At 47.8% G+C, this 19,774-nt stretch overlaps 1 protein-coding gene and 1 long non-coding RNA gene across 8 annotated transcripts in view; one reads left to right on the top strand and one right to left on the bottom strand.

Annotated features, from left to right (window-relative positions):
- The window catches only part of Rph3a (rabphilin 3A), an 89,410-nt gene that overhangs the window by 36,067 nt on the left and 33,569 nt on the right, over positions 1-19,774 (bottom strand). For 3 of the 7 annotated variants that reach the window (XM_074060515.1, XM_020179296.2, XM_074060516.1), the window contains 3 exons: positions 17,643-17,731; positions 14,446-14,457; positions 5,613-5,759 (listed from right to left, as the gene is read on the bottom strand). In XM_074060515.1, coding sequence (XP_073916616.1) covers positions 5,613-5,759; positions 14,446-14,457; positions 17,643-17,713 — 230 coding nt within the window. In that variant the 5' untranslated portion in view covers positions 17,714-17,731. Of the gene's footprint in view, positions 1-5,612; positions 5,760-13,084; positions 13,104-14,445; positions 14,458-17,642; positions 17,732-19,774 lie in introns of those variants that run through there. The other 4 variants (XM_074060519.1, XM_074060517.1, XM_074060518.1 and 1 more) reach the window with 2 other exon arrangements.
- On the top strand, positions 1,895-5,619 carry LOC141418771 (uncharacterized). Its single transcript, XR_012443402.1, has 3 exons — positions 1,895-2,075; positions 3,703-3,833; positions 3,918-5,619. It is a non-coding gene; the product is annotated as an uncharacterized lncRNA (long non-coding RNA).

The raw sequence follows: 19,774 nt of genomic DNA on the forward strand, positions 1-19,774 counted from the left end.
CCTGTAATCCTAGCTACTCATGAGGCAGAGATCAGGATCGCAGTTTGAAGCCAGCCCCAGGCAAGTAGTTCTCAAGATCCTATCTTGAAAAAACCAATCACAAAAAAGGGCTGGTGGAGTGGCTTAAGGTGTAGGACCTGAGTTCAAACTTGTTTGAGGGAGGGGACAAAGGGAGGGTGGGAGAGAGAAAGAGAGAGAGGGCTAGAGAGAGAGAGATAAAGATGGAGAGAGAGAGAGAGAGATCTAGAAACTTCCACTTTTACACTCCTGGGATCCAGCTGCCGTATGGAGGAGGAGGAGCTACTGCCTCGCACACAGAGAGGGGCCAGGTGAGAGCATGAAGGTACAGACCTGGGTGGGACTCTTCGGTCCTGTCTGTCCACTCCAGTGCCGCCACCAGCTCAACACAGCTAAGTGAGCAATGCCAGCCAGCACTGCAGCACTCCATGGAGCAGAAAACCTGCTGAGCAGAGCCCTGCTGAATTCTGAACCCACAGAATCACGAAAAGACTCTAGATTATTGTTGCTTTAAGTCACTAAATGTTGGGTGGTTTGTTACATAGTAACACATAACAGACATCCTGGATGGATTTAGTTTTCTAATCCTTGCAAACAGTGTGTCCCACTTAATACAGAAAGTCTGTTGCAAAATAAAGCCTGAACTCCCACTTTGCACTTGCAGAAGAAATGTGAGGGGAAAACAAGATGGTTTTCTAAGGGAAGCAATGACAGAAGAGACTCCATTTTGGATGAGAGAGGCACTTTAAAAGCAGACAGCTAAAGAGGTGTGGGAAACAACGGGCTTCTCAAAAAAATAACCTTACTAAACCTTAATAAAATAACATTAATAAACCTTACTAAAATAACAAGACAAAGCTGCACAGTGTGGGGAGGGGGTCCCAAGGCCAGGACAAGCTGACCAAACCCTCCTGGAATGTCCAGTTTGATAAGGAGAGGGACGAACAGGTGGTTGGATTTAATGAGAAGTTGACTAGGCACCAGCCAATCACAAATATAGTTTCAAGGTAGAAGAGTTGGACCTAAGCCAGGTAGAGCCCTATGTCACCTCCTAGACTTCAGCCATTCTTTGACACAGCTCTTTCACTAAGTCCCACCTGTCAGGGTGCTTTGCTATCCTTTCAATCAACTATTGAGAGATAGTTTATTGAAAGAGTTAAACTATCGTCGAGAACAACACTCCAGTACCAGTTTCAAGACTTTCTCTCCTGGCCACCATCTCTTCCGCTGGGGATGCTAAAGAGATCAAGATGGGTGTGAGTGATGGTGTCAACACTTCCCAGGCAGAAGAGACCAGGACAGAGCCCTCTGACCTGCTCCATGGCCCAGGGCATGCTGGGGCACTGACTCTAGCAAAACTGCCGGGAGAAGACAGGGCCTCTTGGGGAAGCCCGAAGGCCTTTGCCCCCTGGAAATCCTGAGCTGCAGTAGCACAGAGACCAACTCTGTCAGCAGGAGAGGCAGAGACTGGTTAATCAGAGCTGGAAGAATCCCTGGAAGAGTGCAACCTCCGTTCCCAATGCCCTTCCCTCAAACCTGAACTCTTAAGCATTCAGATTGCACAGTCTAGGAATTTGGGAACAGGCCTCGAGGAAGGACACCTCGTAGAGTTAACAGCATAGCTCTGAGAGTCAGCCACACAGGGATGGGAGACTTTCCTCTCTGTGACCTTGGGCAAATGATCCTGGCTGTCTAAACCTCACCTGCAAAATACAGATGATAGGGTTGAGAGGAGCCGTTAATGAGTGAATGCAAATGAAGGTTTAAAATACAGGGCTTTGGGTTCACAGTAAGTGCTCTATTCGTGGCACCAGGATGGTTAATATTTTATGATGTTCATTAACAATGTCCTCAGATGGCTTTCGCTCAGGTAATAGAAAAGAAAATTCAACATCTCGGAGCTGGTGTCTGGACCCAGAAGGGGACACAGATACTCCTGCAATTTTAATATAGTTAGAAGGTGCCCATTTGTTCTGACAGGCACACTGCAGTGTGGGGTCCTGCACCAGATTCCCCAGAACACTAGAGGCTGAGTGAGAAGAATCCTGAAAATCACAGTGAGTCATTTGATGAGTGGGGAAACAAGTCTTGAAGTTTTGTCAACTGAGAGCCTCAGGTTCTGTAGTGGGAGCCCCAACCAGCACCCCAATTATACTCTTCTCTCTCTCTCTTTTTTTCTTTTCTTTTTTCTTTCTTTCTTTTTTTTTTTTTTTTTTGTGGTTCTGGGGTTTGAACTCAGGGCCTCATGCTTACTAGGCAAGAGCTACACTACTTAAGCCATGCCCCAGTCCTTTTTGCTTTGGTTTGTTTTGGGCTAGGTTTTTGCGTTTTATTGCCTGGGCTGGTCAGAACTATGGTCCTCCTACTTACGTCTCCTGTGTAGCTAGAATTACAGGAATGCACCACCATGCCCAGCTATTTTGTTGAGAGGGAAGGGGGTCACAATAACTTTTTACCCAGGTTGGTCTCAAACCATAATCATCCTAATCGCCACCTCCATAGTCTCTGGGATTATAGATGTAAGCTACCACACCCTGTAAACGAGTTATTATTTCTTGTTTTCTTCCTCTTCTTCTTCTTCTTCTTTGGCAGTATTGGGGCATGAACTCCTTCACCTTCCTAGGCGAGCTCTCTATCACTTGAGCCACACCTGCAGCCCTCCACTCCACTTGCAGTTTTGCTCTGTGCCTGATATTCCACCTGGCTTTCAGCTGGCTCTTCTCTGATCCCATCCCAGAGATGGGTGGGTGGAACAGGAATGAGGGCAGGCTGGAGCTTAGAAGACACAAATGGAATTGGGTTTGCCTCTGGAGATGCTGCCAGCAAGGCCTAGAATCTTCTGGGGCTGTCGGAGGACAGCCACACTGGGAAGCCAGCAGAAAACACACACAGTCTCAGCAAAGGTTCACTCTGTCAACATGGATTTGGCCCGGCTTCCATGGAAGCCTTTCAAATCCCCTGCAGGGGAAGCCAGAGGCTGCCTGGATTCCAGGGCTTGCCAAATTAGAGTCTCAGGGCACTTTGTAGACTGGAGGCTCTAGCTAGGGTCAAAAATGAGTGTCTTTAAAAAAAAATGTTACTTTAAACTCACCCTAAATAGTTACCATCACTTATTAAGCCTGTGTTCTGAGCAAAGCATTGTAACAATCCTTTCGTGTTAACTGAATATTCACCAAGAAGCATGTGCAAATTTACCCCCATTTTGCATGTGAGGAAACTGAGGCACAGGACGGGAAAGTGGCTCACATAAGGTAATACAGAGAATAAGTGGCAGAGCAGGAATTTGAACCCAGGTTTCTCTGACTTTGAGATCCCAACTTTTATCCACTATGCTCAGCTGTCATGCCACCAGGTTGGTGGAAGAATATGTCAGGCCATGGACGTTAAGGCACAGACTCCATCTACTGTATTCTAGAATGTTCAAGCTGGGATCTGCTCAACCCACAAGGATCCCCTGACTTGTACGAGGAGTCTGGCATTCCTGGCTACAGCTGATCGGATGAAGGCTAGCACCTGACATAAGCCAGCCAATCAGAGTACTTTTCCTAGGAATTTGGACCCTGGACAAGGTTCTAAACTCCCTACCCGCTTGGCCACAGGTGATGTAGAAAGATTTTGGAGGACGGTATCATTTACCACAATCTCTCTTTCACTTAACTTATTTTTCTGTGTCCCTACTAGCAGACTCTGCCTGGAGAGAACAGAACAGGCAAAACCCCCTGCCTTCAGGAATCTTAAGTTAGATTATTGGAAGTGACATACATGAGTCAAACTAAATTGTGGAGTACAAAATATCCTGGTGGTATCCTAAACTGGTAAGCCAGCTACTGAGGGAAAGGGTTGAAGAAAACACTTCTTCCAGTTTATATCCTTGACATCGCTGTCCTTCCTTCTCCCAGGCCTGAGGCCCATCGTTGAATGAGGTAAAAGCAACCACCTGGAGGACTCCCCATTCCTGAAACAGCTTTGCAAAAGCTAAATAAGAACCTGAGCCTAAAGCAAGCCTCTCTCACTCATCTCTTCGGCAACCACCTGAGGTGGGAGGGAAGGAGGGTGTCTTTTTGGGAGCAGCACCTCTGATCTTCCTGGCTTGTTCCCAAGAAAAAACGTTACCCTCAGAGGTTTGGATCAAAGCACCCCCTCCTGCATCTCCATGGCATTACTTTCCACTCAAGAACCTCTCTAGTCCCCAGCTGAGCATTTGGAACAGAAGTCAAGGCACACCGGGCTGGATTAAGTTGTAAGCAGTTGGTAGTGTCTGTCCCAACAAGAGGGCCTGGGGGTGTCATGGACTTCTTGGTTCCTACTGAAGATCGGGGTGTAGGGGACCCTGCTGCAGACCTCGCTGCCTCTGGGCAGCCAGTTTCTACCCATGCCAAGAGGCTCCCTACTCTTTTCTTGGTCACCTCCCCACACTGATGGATTACCACTGCCCCCCCACCAGCCCACCCACAAACCATCCCTTTCTTCCAGCATTGCCCTTGGCGCTTTGACTATCACTCTCTTCACACACACCACACAAGCTCACACGCCTTGCTTTTCTCCCATCACACGTGTGCATTGTCTCTGCACTCTGAGTCCTTTTCCCTCCTTCCCTGAATTTGCTCAACACAGAGTATTACAGGAGCAGGAACTAAAGAAACCTGTGCTGTAACCATCTCTCCTCCAGTCTGCCAGCGAGCACATGGGGCTATGAGGCAAACGGCGGAGGTCCAGGTTCTCCAGCCCAGACCCCTAGGCCAACCTCAGGGACCTCTTGCCTGTACCTGCCTCTGAGGGGGATCAGCTTCTCTACTTCTCTTCTTCAGGTCATTTCAGATGCTCTTGCTCCCTGTCTCCACTAATTGTTGCATAATTGTACATATTTATGGAAGGCAGCATGACATAGTATACAATGTGTAACAATCAGACCAGGGAAATTTGCATATTCATCACCTCAAACAGTCACCATGTCTTTTGTATTAGGGACATTCAAAATCCTCTCCAGGAGCCCATCGAAGTATCCAGTTAACTATTGTCAACCATAGCTACGTTGGAAGTCATTTGCCTACTTAACTGCCACCTGCACTGTTAACCGTCCTGGCTCCATCTTTTCCTCTCCCCCCAATTCCTAGTCCCTGGTAACAAATGCCACTCTGCTCTAAGGTCAACTTAAGCTTCTGCACAAAAGTGTGAACCACTGCCTTTTACACTGTGTCTGCTCACTCAGTCCTCAGCCGTGTGTTCTGGCATCTTCAAGGCCAGTGCCTCTGGAGGTCACTCTATACAGTTGTCATTGACTAAGCCCCCCACCCTGCCATGCTCATCTCATGCCCACCCCACCCCTTGCAGACTTTGAGGACAATCCCCCTTTTCTCTGTCACCAGTCCTCTTCTTCTTCCCCTCCTCCAGCCAAGAAGCATCTCTGCCCAGCCACCCTGTCCTCTCTTCTTTCCCTTTTTCTCTTCTTCTGGCTTTTCCTACCTCAGGCAGCAAAGATTCCAGGTGTGCCTGGGTGGGGGGCCTACAAGTCACGAAGTCATTAAGCCACAGCCTGTGTCCATCCCTCCCCCACTGCCCTTGCCCCTGGCTCGGAGGGGGGTCGTTGACCTCACCCAATCCTCTCCTGCTCCATCTCCTCCATTTTCTCAGCTCTGGCGATCACCCTGTTGATGATTTCCTTCTCCTCATCCGTCAGCTCTTCCTGCTTCCTCTGTCTGTCCGGCTGGGCGCTAGGGTGGACAGACCAGCCTGCCTGCAGCCTGTAAGACAATTGGGAACATGAGGCAGGACTGACAGCCCAGGGGACAGTGCCAAGAACAAGTTGACCCAAGACCTTGGAGCCTGAAAAAGCACAATTCAAGTTCCTGTCAGGAACCTCACTCGCTGGACACCCTGGTCAAGAGGTCTGTCCAAGGGGATACACACTTCCTTCACTGGGTTCCCACAGGTTCATTTTTATTAAGTACCTAGTGCTTGTGCGGGGCAGACCTTCCACAAGTGATGTCTGCAGGAAGCTCTGGAGACTGGAGGGGACAGGTGTCCCCAGGAAGATTCCCAGGAAGAACAGGAAACTTCCACAGCCAGAGGGGAGGCAATTCTGCCAGGTTAATCCCATGCAAGCCTGGCACAGAGATGTTTCATTTGGGCCACCGAGTTTTTAAAAATAAGTTTAAACTAGTTGCCAATGAGTCTTGTAAAGAATATCTTCAATTCACATAAATGTTCGAGAATCCAGTAACATTCCGAGTTCTACCTGTGTTCCTGTGCTTTTAAAAAGCATATACTGACATAGAAAATATACACAAATACTGTGTGCCCATGTCACCTCACTCTGTCCCCACATCACCCCTGCAAGGCAGGGACTGTCATTGTCCCTCTCTCCCGAGGGGAGGCTGAGTAAGGAGAGATTAGATGATGGGCGGTCAGAGGCTGCTGAGAGCTGAGTTCCCTCCATAGTAAAGGTGAGCTAGTGACCTCTCCATAGTGCTGGGTCCCTGCCACAGGGTTGAGGTCCAGCCCTGGAGTGGATAAGAAAATTCTCCTGCCTGTTAAGGGGAAAATCTGTGCCTCTGAAACCACAAGTGCCAGTACCCCATTAGCTGCCAGCCTCAGTCACTTTCCCTGCTACTATTTGGAGATACTTGAAGCTGGGGATTAAACCCCCTTTTCTCTCCTCCCCCTCACCCCCCAGCTTTACTGGGAAGAGCAGAGGAAAGATTTGGAAGGGAAGGAAGCCCTTCTTATGAGGAAGAGAAGGGGTGTGGCCTGGGATCCTCCTGGGGGGAACAGGTGAAGCAATAGAGCAGGAGCCTCTGGGATGAGCAAATCCCAGCCAAACCCAAACCCTCCAGGGGCGTCTCACTTAGATTAAACGCCAGGGCTAGGTAATAGGTAACACCGATGATTGACACATTGTGAATTTGCTATCTCCCTCTCTCTCCCTCTCTTCCTCTGTCTCTCTCTCTCCCTCTCTCCCTCTCTGGTTTGGGGATGGAACCAAGGACTTCACACACACTAGGCTCTGCCAACAAGCCACACCCCCAGTCCCTGGACTTTTTTAAGTGGTTAATTTTATGCCAGAAGAATTTTACTTAGTAATAATAAAGCCCAGTCTTCTTGCCCATTCTGGAAAGTTCCACCTGGTCTGCCCTTTCCTTGCCCTCTTGTCCTCATCCCCTGCTTTCCCTGGCCACTGCTCCAGACACAGCAGCCTCTGCTCAGTTTGAATACCAAGCCTTATTTTTGCCCCAGGGCCTTTGCACCTGCTGTTCCTTCTGCTCAGAACCCTTCTGCTTGGAACCCTTCCGCTGACTCACTCCTCTTCCTCATGCCAGACTCAGAGAGGCCAGCCATTCTTGAGCTCTCATTTCCCTGCTTCACTTTCTCCATGGGATTGTCTCCAGCTGAAATTTTCTTGTAAATGTGTTTTTGTTACCCTGGAGTGGGACTCCAGTGACCTTGCCTGGCTCACTATTATGCCAGATGGCTATCTAAAAAGAAACATGTACCAAGAGATTTTGGGTAAGACTTGGTACTTTGTGAGTTGTCGATGTCTCCTTATACATGTGGCACATGGGGAGACTTAAGTAATGCATGTTATCCAGTTTAGGGACCCTGGAGAGTCCTCCAAGAAAGTGAGGTCATCACAGCTCTTCTGGTGATGCTGAAGGAAAGGTTAGGGCCTTTGCACAGGAGGTCCTAATATTGATCCTTTGATTAAGAAAATTTGCAGAAGGTATTTGTGTCTTTGTGATCTTGAGCAAGGACCCCTAAATTAAACTTCAAGTCCCACAAAGCCATAGCTGACCCCTACTGAGATCTGGAGACCTGGAGATCTGGAGCAGGGAGGGTGGGGGGAGCAGGGAGAGAGGCTGGGCAGGCAGGGGAATGGTCTTTGCAAAGCCCTGGAGTGGCGAGTGTGAGTGGCATGCCTGAAGAGGGAAGGGTGACCAGCATGGTGGCCAGTCTGCCCCTGCCTCCTGGAGTTCACGCTGTCCCTTGTGTGCCCCTCTCATAATGAAGCCACTAAATGCAGTGAAAGTGGCCCTGGGACTTCCGAGACCAAGTCTTAATTAAAAGACATGGCAGCCTCCATCTTGGTCTCTTGGATAGCTGGTTGTAGGGAAAGTCTACAAGACGCTCCAGCTTTGCTGTGGAGAGGCCATGGGGACAGGAGCTGAGGCCCCCAGTCACAAGCTCACACTAACCTGATCTACATGGGTGTCCCTCCAGCTCCCATCAAGCCTTCAGATGACTTGGAGACGACAAGACTACAGTCAAGTGAGGAGCCCTGGGCTGGAACTGCCCAGCCAAGCTCGTCCCAATTCCTACTTGCAGAAACTGGCAAATGTAATTCATGGGGTCTGTTTTAGGCTACTAAGTTTGAAATCATTTGTTTTTCAGCTTAGGTAGCTGGGAGGGCTGGAGGTGGGGGGACAGACTAATGGGAGGCTCCACCTGCAAGGTCAGTATTCATTTTCTATGACTCATTGTCAAATCGAGGGGCTTAAAACCACATGATTTTATGATCTCTCAGTTTCTGTGGGTCAGGAGTTGGCACTGCTTAACTGGGTCTTCTGTTTGGCTTCCCTGGGCTGCAGCCAAGGTGTGGGCTGGACTGTGTTCTCACTCAAAGGTTTAACAGGGAAAGCTTCCGAGCAAATCTGGGTTGTCGGTAGAGGTCCCTACAGCTTACAGTTATAGGACTAAGGGCCATGGCTTTTTGTTGGCTATTGGCAGGAGGCCACCCCAGACCCTAGATACTGCCTGTAGTCCCTAAGCCTGGGGACTTCTCCAGGAAGAAGGCCACTTGCTTCATCAGATTCACAAGGACAGTGTCTATTCCTCATAGCTGGACAGAGCCTTCTATGACATAGTGCAATTGTAAGAGTGACAACCATCCTTTTTGCTGAATTCTGTAGGTTAGAAGCAAGTCCCAGGTCCCACCCACACCCAAAGGGAGGGGACTGTACAAGGGTATGGACACCAGGAGGCAGAATCATTGGGTGTCACTTTTAAGTCTGTCTGCCAAAGCCTCCCTACCAGGTGTCTTTCTAACCTTGCTCAAATGATGTCTGTGCTGGGAGGGTGGGGGGGGGGGTAATTTTCTCATCTCCAGTCTGCATCATTCCATAGGAAAGATCTTCCATCCAGTGTGCCGTTTCTTCCTGCTATTTTTTTTTTCCAAGCTGTACCTGGGTTTGGGCTCAGGGCTTTACACTTGCTAAGCAGGTGCTCTACCACTTGAGCCATACCTCCAGCCCTTTTTGCTCTACTTGTTCTGGAGATAGAATCTTACTTCTTGCCGAGGCTGGCCTGAACTGAGATCTTTCTATTTTATGCTTCCCACTATAGCTGGGATAACAGGTGCATGTCCAGATTTTTTCCACTGAGATGGGGTTTCACAAACTTATTTTTGCCCTGTGCTGGTCTGGAACCACAATCCTCTGATCTCAGCCTCCTGTGTATCTTGGAATGACAGAAATGTGCCACCATGCCCAGATATGGGTTTAGATGGAGTCTCGTGAACTTTTTGCCCAGGTTGGCCTCAAACTATGATCCTCCTGATCTCAGCCTCTGAATAACTAGGATTACAGGTATGAGCCACTGATGCCCAGCTTCTTCCTGCTATTTTTAAGGGACACAGTGGACTACTAAATAACAAGAACACCTGCTCTTCCTAAAGTGCCCTCAGCCACCTCCCCAGGCTCCATGGTTTTCTGCGAAGTTGGATGTCTCCTCTGCCCCTCGTCTTCCTTCCTTCATTCCCAATTCTATTCCTTGACTGCTCTTTGAATCCCCCTTCATTTATTTGCTGCCTTTACAGAGCAGCTCTGTGGCCCACAATGAGCCCAGAGGAGATTCTGGGCCTGAAAGCCAGGGCCGATCCTCCAGGGATGTGTTCTAGCAGCACGAAATCTGGTCTGAGCATCATTGGTTGGCATCTCACACTGGCCACACGACCTGCTGGGCTCGGTGCACATAGGAAGCAGAACCCCCAGGACATAGATAGCTCGAGAGCATGAGCAGGACCGGGATGTCCCTGAGACCCTCCCAGGATGATGGCCTCCATCTGCAGACTGCAATGGAGCAGAGGTTGCTGGAGGCAGCCCTTCCCCCACCCCCTGTTCCAGAACCTGCAGTTGACAAACAGCTCATTCAGTGTTTGGAAGTGTCGCGATTGGTCTCAGTGGGAGCCTCAAGCCTCCTGTGGATTTTCATGTTTTAATTCAAAAAGCAAACCAAGGGAACGGAATCAGTTCCTCAGACCTAAGCCTTTGCTCTCAGGGAACAAAAGGGGCTGAACATGGCAGCCTTGTGACAGGACAGTGACTCTATGCCTGGGACCTCTGGGCATAGGATGCTAGCTCTGTGTCCTTAAGATCAGAGTCCAGTGTTAGGTTCTTGCTAAAAATCAATGCTGCACACTTAGGAGGTAGAGATTGGGAGGACCCCGGTTAAGGACAGGCTAGTCACTAGACTCCATCTCAACCAATAAAGCTGGGAGTGATGGCATGCACCTGTCACCACAGCTACGTGGAAGGTGTAAGTAGTAGGATCGTGGTTCAGACCAGCCTGAGCACAAAGCGAGACCCTATCTCAAAAACAGCCAAAGCAAAAAAAAGGGTGGAAGTGTGTTTCAAGTGGTGCCTGCCTAGCAAGTGTAAAGCCCTGAGTTCAAACCCTGGTTCTACCAAAAAATAAATGAATAAAATCACCATTGTAAACCAAAGTGCTGCTCTCCTTAGACAAGGTACTCGGAGGGCTGCATTGGATCCAGAAGATAAACAGAGGGCATATCGTGTGCAGACCTGAGCCCCCATGACTTCACATAGTTCATGACTGGAACCTGAGTTTGCCTCTGCACACGGGTTTCCTGGTCCATTAGGAGGGAGGGAGCAGGATTTCCATCATGGAGCCATTAGCAGGAGTAAAAGTGAAGACGCAGGCTGAGTCAGGCCAAGTCCACAGCACGGTGGACACCAGCTCTTCCTATTGTGACCGTTCTCCCAGTCCACAGAGATGCCCTGACTTTTCAGTGAGGCACAGAATCAGATCAGTGAGCTAAAGACCTGCCATGTGCTGGGAATTTGGGGAGCACGCTGAGATGTCAGATGGGCTCCAAGATGTGGACTGACTCCCTGGGGGGTGATGAGGGTTTTCACACTAACTCATACTAACTACCCGCGGGCTAGCAGAACTTCCACCTCAGCAGCCCTGGGGGCTGCCCACAGTGACCACCCTGGACACTCGCTCATCGGTTCCTGAGAGGATGAAGAAACTGGGGGGGTGGAGTGTGGGGAGGAGGCTTGCACAGCCTGGATCTCTTTCCTGGCTCCACCCTTGCCAAGATGTGTCACCTCAGGCCAAGTTTGTGACATCTCTGGGCCTGTGTCTGCTTGTTTATCAAAGGGGTGCCGTGGATCTGGTACAACTCACATGGAAACTCAGTAGATCCAGGATAGAGAGTGCTCACCACAGGGCCTGGAACGCCACAAATACTCAAACACGGTCAACTTGTGCCTCCTCCTTCCTCAACATTTTGTCATAAAAGTGTGCCATAGATCCATTCCTTAGTGACAATTCAGTGGAAATTACCCAATGGCGCTGCAACACAATGGGCACTGAGTTTCTGGGGGTGAAAAGAATGCTTTGGTAGAGAGGAGTGGGGAACACGCCAGGGTCACTGACTGGCATTTCATATTCTAAAATCAGGAATTGCTTTGGACACGTGTAAATGCCCCTAATGCCTTGGTGGGAGAAGTCTCCAAAGCCAATACCCCCATTCCATCTGCACAAATATGAATGTCAGAGAGAGAGAGAGAGAGAGAGAGATTGAAAATTAAGATTCCTGGGCACTCTGGCCTGACTTTAAGTGGCAGAAATTTCTATCAGCGTAGGGTGTTCGTTTCAGTGGATTCATTTTTGGTGAAAATAGTAACAAGTTAGAAATAACCTAGGTGCCCAGTGATAGCAATTGCTGAGTAAATTATTTTAAGATGGTTGGTTACACAGCAAAAGCTAACTGATACAGTATCCACACAAGAAAAAGAAAAGCAACATGATACTTTGTAGACTCCTCACTCTCAGATTAGTATTATATTACAATTATTAGTAATATATTAGTATTATTTAAATTATTTTAAATTACAGCTGTATAAAGTTCACGGTGTTTTTAATGCTTTCAGCTATGAACCTGCTCTACACTTAACTTTCTTAAATGTGAAACTTTTAAATAAAATATTAGTCAAAGAGAAAAATTCTACTCTACCCAAATCTTTAGGCTTCTGCAGCCAAACTGCTCGCTTTCTGGATTTCTGGTACTCACTCACAAGAGAGAGGAAATTGCTAAGAACAGGTAAGCAGGGAGAGCACAGTCCAATACTTCAGGCTCCACCTAAAGCTCCACCTAGGTGCAGTGGGAGGTCAGAGGGGCCCTCGGACAACACCAGTGCCAGACGACCCCATGACGAAGGAAGGTAACTGTGTCTGCAGGTGGAAGGTCCCCCCTCCCTCTGTCTCTCCCTGAAATAGTGCAAAACCAGCCTTCCCCCAGCTCTTTCCTGCCTCCTACCTTGCTTCTACATTTCACTACACAATTGTCACACAATAAATACCCTCCAGATGTCTCTATTAATAAATGATAACTCCCAAAGGCGTGGGGGGATGGAAGTGCTGTCAGGGCAGGGGGTTCTGAAGCTCTCTATAGTGACAGCAGCATGCAGAAAATTAATCCTTTCTCTCTCCTTTCTTCTTCTTCCCTCCCCCTTCCCCAGGACGCCAACATGAGCAGGTGTCTGCAGGAAGCCTCTTTCCCTCAGTGAATGAGATTCTAATGAATCCTGAAGGAAGGGATAAGGGGGAGGAAGGGCTGCCCCGAAGCCTTTTTGGGTGAAATCTACCCCAGCCAGATGAAAGGGGGTGCAGAATGGATGCTGTGGTCCCCCTCCCCCACCTTCAAAATGCCAAGGGTATCTGGGGACCCTTTTCAGCCAGACTGAGTTCCACTCAGCTCATCTAAAACTCCATGCACTCTCTCACAGGGGGGCTTTGCAGATGCTGTTCCCCTGCCTAGGCCTCCTACCTTTCCTGCACAGTGCTTCTTCATCCCCTGGTCTTGGCTCACCCAGCACTTCTTTCAGGAAGCTCTGCCATAGTGATCCACCAAGTTTTGTGTTCCCAAAATTAAAGCTCCTTACACGCTGGGGTGGATTTGTTGGTGACTGGATATTTGTTCATTTAGAGACACCACTAGAGACACCATGCATACTTGGCTATGTCTGTATCTCTGTCGGTTGGGATGCTGTAGGAATTTGGTAAATGTCAAAGGAGGGAGGGAAGAAAGGGCTGGGAAGGGTTGGGAAGGGGGGAAGGGGAGAGGGAAGGAAAGGAGTAAAGAAGGAAGGGGAAGGAAGGGAGGAGGGAAGGAAAGAGGGAGGGAAAAGTGGAAGGAAGGAAAAGTGGAAGGAAGAAAAGGGAGGAAGGGGGGAGGGGAAGAAAAAAGAAGGAAGGGAGGGAGGAGACAGGGGATGAGGAAGCAGTGGATGGAAGAGGGAGGGAAGTGGAAGGAGAACACCCCGCCTTCCACCCTCAGCATTCAGGTCCCGCTGAGAATTCTGAGACCCTCTTGCCACTGCTGGCAAGGGGAGAAGAGCGGGGTTCTCATACCCATTTTACAGACAAGATCACCAGAGCTCCAGGAGATGGGGCAGTGGCCAAGGTCACAGTGATGGCAAGTTAACAGAGTCCCATTGTGGGGAGGGTGACAGTGACATTCCACTGTTTCTGAATGTGCTCTTGGCTGTTCATTTGCTGGATCCAACCCATCAAGCACAGTTAGTAAAGGAATCGATGGAAATCAGAGGCTGTGAGCACAGCTAGGGCCTTGCAGACAAATGCATTTTCCCAGAGGTCAGGGTGACCTCCAGTGAGGTGACAGAAACTGGAGGTGCAGTACAGAGCATCCCATAAGCTTGGCTCTGTTCACTGTCAGCTTTGATTAACAATAGCAGTGATCACTGTTAACATTTTCTTTGTCTAAGAATAGAGTTCCCAGCAAAATGCTACAGACAGAGCAGAGAATGGTCAATAAACTCAAAACCCCACAAAATAAGAATTAAGTGAGGGTGCTCCTCAGAAAATTTTCCATCTTTTTATCAAGTTTGCACTTTGGGGTGGAGGGGGCAGGCAGAGTGGCTCAAGCAGTAGAGTGCCTGCCTAGCAAGTGTGAGGCCCTGAGTTCAAACCCCGGTTCTGCCAAAAAAATTTTTCATTTTTTTTTAATTTTGTAAATTTTTTCTTGAGATGTATGTTTTTTAATTACTTGACTTTTTCATAAATTTTGCTAGTTCCCCATTAACCATCTATCTTCAGGGGCAAGTCATCAAGATCAGAAAAAGATGAAATTCAGTTTGTAGGAAAATAAAAACATCATAAAATACTTACTGTTCTTTATCACTGAAGGATAAAGGCAAAGCAAGGACAGAAAGAAACAAAGAATAAAGTTAGGTAAGAAATCTTACAACACCAACACTATCTGGTTGCAACAACCACACACTGTGAATTTTGACTGATAGCCAACTTCTGTTTTCCTTTCAGTCTTTATCTTACTTTCATACCTCTAAAACAGGGCTGCTTCCAAGTAGGGATATGAAATCCCCAACTGTGGTTAAATTGATCAATAGTTCAGCATCTTAATTAACTGAACTGGCCATTTGCGTATCGGGAGAATGATGTTTGGGGCACTAGAGGGAAATCATGACAACACAGTCGCCCTCCGCTTGGCTTCCTCTTGATTTCCTTTATTTCAAACCCTAGGGTGGGGGACTCGGGTCACATTAGGTGGAACCATGATCTTGCACAGCAAATTGTGTAGGGCCCCAGTTTGGGGAAGCAAGGTTTTCCATTCTCCAAGGGAGACTAGCATTTCTGTTTGCTAGGTGGGCAACCATAGGCAGATTGGGGCCTCAGTCCCCGCCCTCCACCCCCCCATTTCTGGCCTCTCTGACTTGCAAAATTGATATCGAAATAGCAAGATCAGATTTCAGAACATGTTACCTCTCCCCTTGGATGACCCACATGGAGAGGTGGACCACAGCCCCATCCAAGACAGGAGAGGGGACATTCCTTCCTCTCCAATCCCACATAGCTGGATTCAGGCACAAGGAAGACATTGGACAATCACAAAAGCATGTAGTGTCTTTGGCTAGCCAACAGTTAATTAAGACTTGATTCTTTAATTTACTGGAGAAAGATGTGAGAATTTTTCATGTTAGTATGCTCCAGTTGCAGTAGGCTGGGCAACATGTGTGACTGCTGTAATCCATCATTAGCATTTATCAAAAAATCACTTTAATATCTGGAGGACATGCAGCAGCAATTGAGGGTAGGTGACGCATCCAGAATGCCAAGAAGTTTTGCAGGAGCCTAGGAGCGCTTCCATGCAACTACGACCAGACTGTTTGACTAATTCTAATTTAATTGTAAGACAAATTGCTTGGCTTCATATCAGCTAAAGTAAACTTGATGGAGGGGATTTTAATTAACTGACATTTCTTAAATAAAAATAAATATTTTACCTCATCTACCCCCCAAGGCAACTATTTATCTTACAGAGATACACTTTCTGGCGGATGAGATTTTCTGTACAAAATTAAGTTTGTCTCCAAGAGGACATTATGGGACCAGCTTTGGATGCTAGAATTTTCCTGTCGAAAGGGAAACTGGCAGCGTTCAGTAGTGTCTTCAAAATGGTAGTGCTTAGAACAGGAGGAAGTTTTAGGTAGAAGTGGTAAACAGACAGAGGTCATTTGCTTCTGAGTATTTGGGTGGACAGAAAAATCCTCCCCCAGGGCTGGGCATGGTGGTTCACATCTGTAATCTCAGGTACACAAGAAGCAGAGGTAGTAAGATTGTGGTCTAAGGCCAGCCCCCTGGCAAAAAGTGAGACCCTATCTGAAAATAAAGTAAAAGGGCTGGGGGAGTGGCTCAAGTAGTAGAGCTTGCCTAGCAAGCAAGAGGACCTGAATTCAAATCCAGTACTGCCAAAAAACATTCTCCCCCAATATGTAGTTAGGTCCTAGACATATTGCAGCAACCCTCTTAAATGCAGCTAGAGATTGCTGGAAAGTAAGGGAATTTTCTATGGCTGTGCCTTTTTGAAACAAATAGACAAAACAGATTTCATTGACATGCAAAATGTTTTCTCTTCCAAAGACTCTGTTATGAAAAAAAAAAAAAAAAAAAAAGCATGAGTCTGACCGGTAAAAGTTGGAAAATGTTTAGCCAACAAAGGACTTTAACCTGGAACATTAAAAAATGTAAAACTTACAAGAAGATGACCTGACTTTAGAAACAGACATGATTTGAGCAGATACTCCAAAGAAGAGGTAATTAACCATAAGGAAATGCAAATTGCAAACCATAATGGAACACCACTGTTTACACAATATATTAAAAAGGCTAGCTACACTGCGTGCTGGTGAGGCAGAGGGCAGCTGGACCTCTCAGACACTTCTAGAGGGAATTTTTTAAATGGTACAAGCAATTTGAAGGACAGGTTGGCAATTTCTTAAAAAGTTAAATCCATGCTGGGTATGATGAGGCACACCTATAATCCCAGTACTTGAGAGGCTGAGGCAGGAGGATCATAAGTTCAAGACCAGCCTTGTCTCAAAAAAAATTTTCAAATTAAATAAAAATTAAAAAAGAAACAGAGAGGTCATGTGTTCAAGGGCATCCCACAGGGATGAATGGGTAACATAAATACCCCCAAATAGACTCTGATTTAGAGACTCGATAGGGAATGGTGAGGACTGCGGAAAATCGGAGATCTGAGCCTGTCTAAAGATGGCAGTTACTCTTGGCTCCTGGTGATTGTTAGCACGGTAAAATTTCCTCCACTATTGTTGGGTGTTTTTTTGTTTTGTTTTAAGATGTCAGAAATCTGGACTTTTATGTGAAACTTCCCAGTTTGATCGGCCCCCAAGTAGAAAAAAATAAACAACACCCACACAGTTCTGCAAGTCAGAGTCCGTTTGTGGCCTGCCAGTTTATAATCTCCAATGGAGTCCACTTCCTTATTTGACAAATGGGGAAACTGAGGTCCAGGGAAGGGGAGAGATTCACTGATAGCCACACAGTGAATTAGCTGGGCTCCAGAGCTGGAGAGCCCACCTCTGCTTCCACCACCGGTCAGGTCTCTCTCCCAGGCCACCTCTACTTTGTCCTACAGGACTCTGAATTTAATCTTGTTCTTCCAACCTTGCAAAGCAGTGGAAACAGGGAGAAGTTTCTATGACACTTCCCCACCTCAGGAAGGAAATTCCCTATCTTCCCTTCTGATTCTGGCTATCTGTCAAGTGTAGATGGTTCGGACCTTTTTTTTTGGCAGTATTGGGGTTTGAACTCAGGGCCTCAGGCTTGCTAGACAGGTGCTTTTACCACCTGAGCCACTCCTCCAGCCCTTTTTTGGTGATGGGTTTTTTGAGATAGGGTCTTGAGAACTACTTACAGAGGCTGGCTTTGAACCACGACCCTCCTGTTCTCTGCCTCCTGAGTAGCTAGGACTTACAGGCATGAGCCATGGGTTACCAGTCAGTTAGGACCTTTCTGACCCAAACCTGGGGACATCCCAAACTTACTTTGACTGCAGTGGTCGGTCGCTGGGATGCATCCATCGGTTGGAGCTGCTGCTAACCACAGTGTCTGTCATGACGGAAGGCTCACACACCTGGGACACAAGGATGTGCAGAGAAGGTCACCCAGCCATCCACCACTCCTCCCTTCCCAAGTCCCAGGTCATGTACATGGGACAGAGACAAGATGGGGAGCTTCACCCAGCTTTCCCTTTGTCCAGACGGGGCACACTGGACCCAAGAGAGTCAATGTCCTATGGGGAGCCACCGCCATCAGTGGTGAGAAATGGGCCAGAACCAAGTGCTGGGTCTCAGACCCAGTTCCTGCCATTCATGGTTGCCACAGGGCGTGCCAAGTTTTTAACTGGGATCCAGGGCCTTCTGTGGGAGGACAGAACCCTGCAGAATTCGCTGGCCTTTCAATTGTTTTTTAATACTTTACATCCATGCCCCTAGAACACTCTGTTGGTTTCATCTTCAGAATAGATTGGGGCTCTACCCACCGCCCTCAGCCTGCACTGGAATCTCCCCTGGCTCATTGCTGTAGCTTCCTCTGTGGTCTTTGCTTTGACTACAGTGAGGTCCCCCAAAGGTCCACAATTGATGGCTTGGTCTCCAGGGTGGTGTTATTGGGGGTGCTGTAGAACTTTAAAGTGTATGGGGGCTGGTGAGAGGTCCGTGGGTTACTGAGATGTGCTCTAAAAGGGAGAGGTGGGACCCTGGTTCCACATTCCCATGTTTCCTGGCTCACGATGTAAGTTGTTTGCACCAAAACGCCCCCACTCCCATGTGCCACCCTCTCCTGGTGTCAAAAGGAGGGGTCACCCAGTCTTTGCTTTGATCTCCACAAACAGCAGCCAGAATAAACCTCTCTTTATTTCCTTAGTCTGTGTCTGGTATTTTGTTACAGTGATGCAAAGCTGACCAATGCAGTCTCTTTGTATCTACGCTTGTCCCCACATGGCAGCCTGGAAAAACAAACAGCCCTGCCATGGTGAGACACAGTTGCCATGGGACTTGCAATTCCACTCCTGGTTATCTCCCAGGAGAAATAAAAACACAGGTCCACACAGAAGCTTGTAGGAAAATATAAAGTAGCATCATGCACCATGGCCACAAAGTAGCAACAACCCAGTATTTCCAACTCTAGAAGGAAACAACACAAAGTATCCATGTGATGGAAACAAAATATCAACCCGTGCCAACACAGATGAGCCTTGAAACCTCCTTAAGTGCAAGAGGCCTGCACAGCTTACATGCTTGCGCATGTGAAATTTACAGAAGAAAGAAATCTGTCACAAGAAGCTGATTAGTGGAGGAATGGTGGAGGAGGCTGAGTGGTACCGGTTTCTGAGTGGTACCGGGGGTGATGGTGCTGTTTTAAAAGTGATGGCTGCACAACTCTGAATATTCCAAAGGCCACTGGACTGTCCACTTTAAATGGGTGAATTGGGGCTGAACATGCAGTTCAAATGGTAAGAGCATTTGCCTAGAGAGCATAAGGCTCCAAGTTCAAAGCCCCAGTATTGCCCAAAAAGAATGAATGTGTGAACTGCATGATAAGTGAATCATATCTCAATAAAGCTGGAAAATAATCTGGCAGTGTCTATGAAAGCCAAAGATTTATCTGCCTTGTGGCCCAAGAAAAAGGGTCATGGCAGGGCGTGGTGACTCACGTCTATATCTTAGCCACTTGGGAGGATCAGGAGGATTTTGGTCCATAAAGCAAGACCCCATCTAAAAAATAACCAATGCAAAAAGGCCTGGAGGTGTGGCTCAAGAGGAAGAGCATCTGCTTGGCAAGTGTGAGGCCCTGAGTTCAAACCCCAGTATTGCCAGAAGTAGGAAGAGGAGGAGGAGGGGGAGAGGAGGAAGAGGACAAAGAGAAAATAACAGATAGCAGAGTAGAGAAATCAATTGTGGTTTCTTCATACAGTACGATTCTGGTCAACAGAAAAACAAGGTGACTCACCTAAAATCCTGCACAAGTGAATCCTGTGAGAGAAGCCAGGACTCAAAGACGACACGTGAAAGTTAAGAAAAGGCACAGCTATCTGACAGTGATTGAAGTCAGAGCAAAGCAATCACTAACATGGGGGTGGGGGGAGCTGTACATTGGGAGGGGCATGAGGGGCCTC

This window comes from Castor canadensis, chromosome 18, assembly GCF_047511655.1.
Source record: "Castor canadensis chromosome 18, mCasCan1.hap1v2, whole genome shotgun sequence".
NCBI classification, from domain to species: domain Eukaryota; kingdom Metazoa; phylum Chordata; class Mammalia; order Rodentia; family Castoridae; genus Castor; species Castor canadensis.